Below are 6,535 nucleotides of genomic sequence, written 5' to 3' on the forward strand. Positions count from 1 at the left end.
ACCCTCTCATCTTGGTGGTGGCGGCAAAGGTTGTGGGTGAAAGTGCGGTGGTCGGGTGGTGGCGGCAAAGGTTGTAGGTGAAGGTGTGGTGGTCGGGTAGCGACAGCAAAGGTTGTGGGTGTGGTGACGGCGAAATTGATCATAAATTGATCTTGTTATTTCTGTGTTGGCTTTTTTACAATATTACGGCTCGAGCGTCATACCATACAAGCAATTCGTCTATTACTCCTCCTTCCAAGCCTACTAAAACCAAGTCATGGCTAGGCTTAGCTACTCAATTCTCCACTACAGTTTAAGCACCATTTGCCATCTTTTTCTTTTGTTCTTTTTTTCTTTTTTTCTTTTTTCCTTGCTATATTTTGTTATCAGCAGCATTGCAATCTTAATTAACTATATGTTTTGGGCATTATCTCTTTTGGCTTTATCATTCCCAGGCTTAGATCTAACTGTTCTAATCTTACTATTAGTCCCCTCATTCTAATCATCATTCTTCCATTTTAATAAACTTTAATGAAGAATTTATAATCACCATTCTGGTATATGTTTGGGAATTTCAATGAAAAAAAATTATGTTTATAATTATTTATTTATTCCGACCACCGCGTCTTCACCAACGACTTTTGCCGCCATCACCCGACCACCGCATCTTCACTCACAACCTTTGCCTCCACCACTGGGATGAGAAGGTTGAAAGAGATAGACGAGAATCTGTGTTTGGTAAAAATAAATTTGAAAAGAGAATGATAAGGAAAGGGTAGTTTGTTAATTTATAAGAGAATTAAAATATATCTTAGGGCATATTAGACATTTTATGTCAATTAAGGCTGTGTTTGGCTCTTTTTTATAGAATGGGGTGTCATTGTTAACTTTGCAAACTTGTGGGGTGTCATTGTCCAAAAATAACTTAAGTTGTATCTATCTGTCTTTTAGGTAAACCTGTAGGGGTGTCATTGCAATTTACCCTAATTGAAATATCAAAAGCCTAAAATAACCAAATTGCCCTCATCTATTACTCTGTCACCTCCAAAACTATTCATCTCTCTTTTTTTTAATTTTTTTTTTTTTTTTTTTTTTTTTTGTTCATGATGATATATATCCCTATAATTTTAAAAAATAATTATAAATTTATAATTACAATTTGGTTGGTTTTAAAAAATAATTATAAATTTGGTTTTAAAAAATAATTATAAACTTTATAATTATAATTTGGTTGGTGTAAATCATGAGAATAAAGAAAGTCAAAGGGTATTCAAGTCATTTCAACCTTTTTTTTAATTCAACATGTAGTTTGAATGGTAATAATGTCATTTTACATGCAAAAGGTATGACACATTTGAAAAGTAACTTTTGGAATGTAAGTGAAAAACGTACCAAAAGTTTGTCATACGAGTGATAGTTATTTTTGAAAGATGATTCAATGTGATATTTAGCCAAATTTAAAGGAGTGTCGGTGAAATTAACCCGGAGATTAATCATATGGATAACCTGAGTTAACCGACTTTTTAATCTGAAATCTCAACTCGAGTTGCAAATTGAGTTTAAAAAATTCAAAAATGAATTAAACTTGAGCTAAGGTTGAACATTTTATATATCGAATTGAGATTGAATTGTACATCTAGCACGCAACCTGAGATTGAATTATACATCTAACACGCAACCTATCAAATTGATCAGATCATGTAAAAACAAGGTTCAAATCTACGAGTATATCAGGATATCTTAGTTACATACATCACTACATTTCAACTTGAGACCCAGCGGCTGGTCTAGCCTTAACCTTCTATTGCTCAAAACTTTAACATACTATATATGAAGAAGTTGGATAATTGAGGTCACAACATTTCCAAATTATTACCCTTTATTTTATGATATATAAAAATAGGGGAGAAGGAGAATTTGGAGGGATGTGAACAACAATTCAAGCTCACATCTACTTTTCTGCTTACTTATTTTATTGGAAAAAAATAAGAAGAGTAGGTGGGCTTTTACGTTATTTATTCTTCTTCTATTTTACTGAAAATTGTGTCTTCTGTCCGAGTCATGGATGAGTCAAGCAATTCAGAGGTTGTTCACGAATTCCGTTTTTTCAAAGTATACAAAGATGGTCGGGTCGAGAAACATTTCTGGCCGCCGAAAAAAATCCCACCCACCGACGACCCGATCACCGGCGTCCAATCCAAAGACGTCGTCGTATCAACCGACCCACCAGTATCCGCCCGGATATTCCTGCCCAAACTACCCAATCCGGATCACAAGCTCCCCCTCCTCCTCTACGTCCACGGCGGCGGATTCTCCATGGAGTCCGCTTTCTCCCCCACGTACGACCGCCTCGTCAAGACCCTCTCCGCCCAGGCCAACGTAGTCGCCGTCTCCGTCGAGTACAGGCTGGCGCCGGAGGACCCGATACCCGCCTGCTACGACGACTGCTGGACCGCACTCAAGTGGGTCACGACCCACGCCGACGGGAACGGTCTCGACCCGTGGCTGAACAACCACGTCGATTTCAACCGGGTTTTCCTTGCCGGAGACAGTGCGGGAGGGAACATTTCTCACACGCTGGCGTTCCGGGTCGGGTCGATCGGGTTACCCGCCGGAGTGAGGTTGGTCGGGGCGGTTCTTTGCCACCCGTACTTTGGGGGAGTGGAGTACGATGACACGATGTGGCTGTACATGTGTCCGACCAACACTGGGTTTGACGATCCTAGGATGAAACCGCCCGTAGAGGATCTGGGTAGGTTAGGGTGTGAGAAGGTGTTGATATTTGTGGCGGAGAAGGACCATTTGAATGGGCCGGGGAAGGGATACTGTGAGAGGTTGAAAAAGAGTGGGTGGGGAGGAAAGGTGGAGATTGAAGAGAATGAAGGGGTGGATCATTGCTTCCATCTTTCTGATCCCACAAGTGACAAGGCTATGGCTCTCATTCACAAGATTTGTTGTTTCTTCAAGCAAGAGTAGTCAATGGGCTTTTTTTCACCTTTCAAGTCTACTATATGGAGGGGAGAAATTAATAATGAAAGAAGGAAAGAGAACATGTTCTAGGGCTGATGATGAGAAGTGCATGCTCCTTTTTCTATTCATGGTACAATGTTCCATTTTTTTTTTTTTTCCCCTTCTCTCTTGAAAGTAGAAAATAAATAAGTCTATGATTATTTGGAACCCATTTGGCAATCTTTTCTGTTTTCGATTTTCAATTTAACATAAAACAAAAGCAATGTATTTATTGTGTTGTGATTTATTTCAAATCGAATCTTGTTTGGTTACTAAATTTAATAAATAAATAAATAAATAAGAAAAAGAAAAATGGAGAAATCTAGATGATGGTAAAAGTATGGTATTTACATCATTATTATTATTATATGCCTAGTAGTAATCTCTTGTTCACTTTTTATAATTTAATGGTGATTTTAATGACTTACTCCACCACATGGTATGATATCATTCTCAATCTATTATTTGGTTACAAATATGAAATGTGTTAGAATGAAATGATAATAACAATTTTAATATTTGTTTGAAGCAATTTAAAATTTAGAATTGAATGAATTTTAAATTAAAATTTTCAAAATATCTATCTTATTAAAAATAAATTAAATTAATCAAATAACATTCTTATATAATTGTTTAAAAAGAAATGGCACGGTGGTGGACGGCGGTGACGATGGTGGTGGAGGTGGAAAGCAATAGTTGTGGTATTGGAAGGCGGCCGTGGTCGTGGCGACGATGATGGAAGGCAGATGTGATGGTAGCAATGTGGTGGTGGTGGTGTGTAACGACCCAAACCCGGGGTCCGAAACACTAATCGGGTCATAACCCGACTCGGAACAACTCAATGGTAAAATGGTCTATTTGACCAATACCGTACACTAAGGTGATAGTAATACCATAATAATGATTATAAATTAATATGGTTCACTTATGGATGAAATGATCGACCTTAATCTTAAACCGGTCCAATTAGGGTTATAGGAGTAATTTGGTCATTTTGGACAATGCAATGCATCGGGAACCTTATAACTGCCTTCTAAGTCATAACTAATCATTTGGGGTCATTTGAAAGGGAAGGAAAACAAATTGGATTGAAGTCGCCCGTTTTAGGGCTAAAAAGGGTAAAAATGACCTTTTGGGCCATTCTACTTGTGACCGGACGCGGTCATAGGGTCCTGTGCATCCTAAAGGTCATGTAGGACCCACATGGTGAAGCCCGGATGGATCAAAGAATGTAAAAAATAAAATAAAATAAAATAAAAAAAGAGCAAGTTCATTACTACCGAGCGCTGGGCCTGGCCCTCTCGGAGGACACCCAAGGCGCCCCACTGCGCACGCAGGTATGCCAGCCTAATGCTCGGACACCTACTCCGAACGCTCAGGCTCCCTCAGAAAATGGGTTTCTTTCCCTTTTTTGTCCCTGAGACCTACTCCCGTCTATCCCTTTGGCCATTTTGACCTGAAAAACCCTATCACAACTCACAGCAAGCATAAAATAACCATTCATTACTTTAAACATCAACATAGCATTATATAGAGCATTTTATACCCAAATCATTACAAAATAGCAACATGGCTACAATTTGCATTCAATTGTCATTTCATGGATCGAATTACACTATAATAGTTCCAAAAGAATATAATTGCATAACAAGGATCATAAGGCCTCAAAACACAATGCTTTTACAAAAGAATAACTAGTATAAGGCATTGAATACAAGAGGTTATAAAAAATACATTCATTGACCATAACTACACTTGTGAGGTTCCTTAATCAACTATGTCCTTGCCGTGACTTGAACAATAATAATAAGAAAATATAGAATAAGGGGTTTTTAATCAGGGGAGTCACCTCGGTCCTTAATCAGGGGTTTTTAATCAAGTACGCACTCCTTGATGATCCCGCGAATCACACATAAAGCATAGAATATAGAAAAGAGGGTCATGCTTATTTTGGAGAAAAATAATCATCATACAATCCAAGTCCCATGAATGCCTTAAGATGCAATGCTAATGTCAGTCCCCATTTATTTCAAAATCATTTCCAATGCAATAAACGTCAAACCGTTAATGTAACCCAGCTCGAGGTGACTCCCCGGCGCCACAAGAGAAGGATTAGCTAACTATCCCAAACCTAAGGTAACTTCTTAGCGTCATTTGGGACCTAGGTAACACAACTATGCATAGGGCAGTCTCCTACGTTTCGTCTAGGTTCCATTAACGCCATGAATACAAGGTAACTTCTTACCGTCCGGTTTTTGCAAACTTCCTTTTTAACACTTTTTTTCAAATTTAACTTCCTAGTCGAAAAATCAAATTCCCATTTCTTCACCCAATGTCAATGCATGAATGTTACATGCATTTCAATGTCATGCTGTGATACAACTCGATTCTGAAACACGGGTCGATCAAGTCCACGCACGATACTGAGGGAATATCAAAATAATTAGGTAATAAATGAACGCAGAATACAAAAGATAATAAAAATAAATAATAAAGCTGGAAAGAAAACTAAATAATAAATCCTCCAATAATAATCCATTAAAACAAATCCTCCATTAAATAATTCAAATCCTCTGATACCAATAACCATCTAGATTACAACTCGGGAATCAATAATGTGGACCCTTAATAAAATCCTAACTAAAAATATAACTGAAATAAAACCAAATCCAAAGACTGAAATTTAAAGAAGAATTCTACGTAGAATCGGAAGAGTGAAGTAGACTAGTCTCTGCTCAACACGAACAATCTCTATACCTGACGAACACCTGAAAAATAATAATAGGTCAGGCCCACGAACAAGTTCTACTATACTATATCCCAAACAGAAACCCGATACACATATACATCCTAGTCAACTCAACAACAACTACATAGTCCGTATATATACACACACACACACACACACACACACACACACACTAAAGGACTCTCACTGGACTATAAGGCGGTCTCAACCTAAACAGTAGGCAACATGCAAAACGCACATATAGTGGGCATGAGTACTATAATCTACCAGGACACACAACTATCCACTATATCCAGCTTTGATCCCAGGCAATATACGCTCCCTAACCACCGATTTTAAGACTCAAGCTCATATCGTGGCACATATCCATATAAATATATATAAATCCATCATATCCAAAACATAAAATTAAACTATCCGCTATAGTCTTTCAATGACATGTAATCCAACTGGTTCTGTGGCTTGACACGAATAGATGGGACTTAACTTAATAGACAGTCCATCCATAATATGCCCCCATATCCTAACAATGGTGCATTAATATACATAATCCAATAATTGATGCAACATATATATTTATACATCAAATAATTCAGAAGTAAACATAATAATAATCATATATATACATGATCATATTATACTGCCAAAACAGGATTTAAATCATATAAATATCCTTTGAAATTGCTAGAACAATTTTAAGCAATTAAACCATCCATTAACAACTTATAAGTTATTTAAAATTTCATATTATCCAAGTCCTTAGCATATTAATGTATATTATGCATTCTGGGAATTTAT

General features: G+C 37.3%; 1 protein-coding gene across 1 annotated transcript; it reads left to right on the plus strand.

The window, feature by feature from the left end:
* Positions 1-1,933: 1,933 nt before the first annotated feature.
* Positions 1,934-3,158, plus strand: LOC132300591 (probable carboxylesterase 12). The gene has a single exon (XM_059797756.1). It carries the CDS (start codon positions 2,041-2,043, stop codon positions 2,953-2,955), a length of 915 nt encoding a protein of 304 aa, XP_059653739.1. The 5' UTR covers positions 1,934-2,040; the 3' UTR covers positions 2,956-3,158.
* Positions 3,159-6,535: the final 3,377 nt, after the last annotated feature.

The sequence above is a fragment of the Cornus florida genome, unplaced genomic scaffold (assembly GCF_030987335.1).
Source record: "Cornus florida cultivar Cherokee Brave unplaced genomic scaffold, ASM3098733v1 CherokeeBrave_3.0.0_Hap2_Chr03, whole genome shotgun sequence".
Classification (NCBI taxonomy): domain Eukaryota; kingdom Viridiplantae; phylum Streptophyta; class Magnoliopsida; order Cornales; family Cornaceae; genus Cornus; species Cornus florida.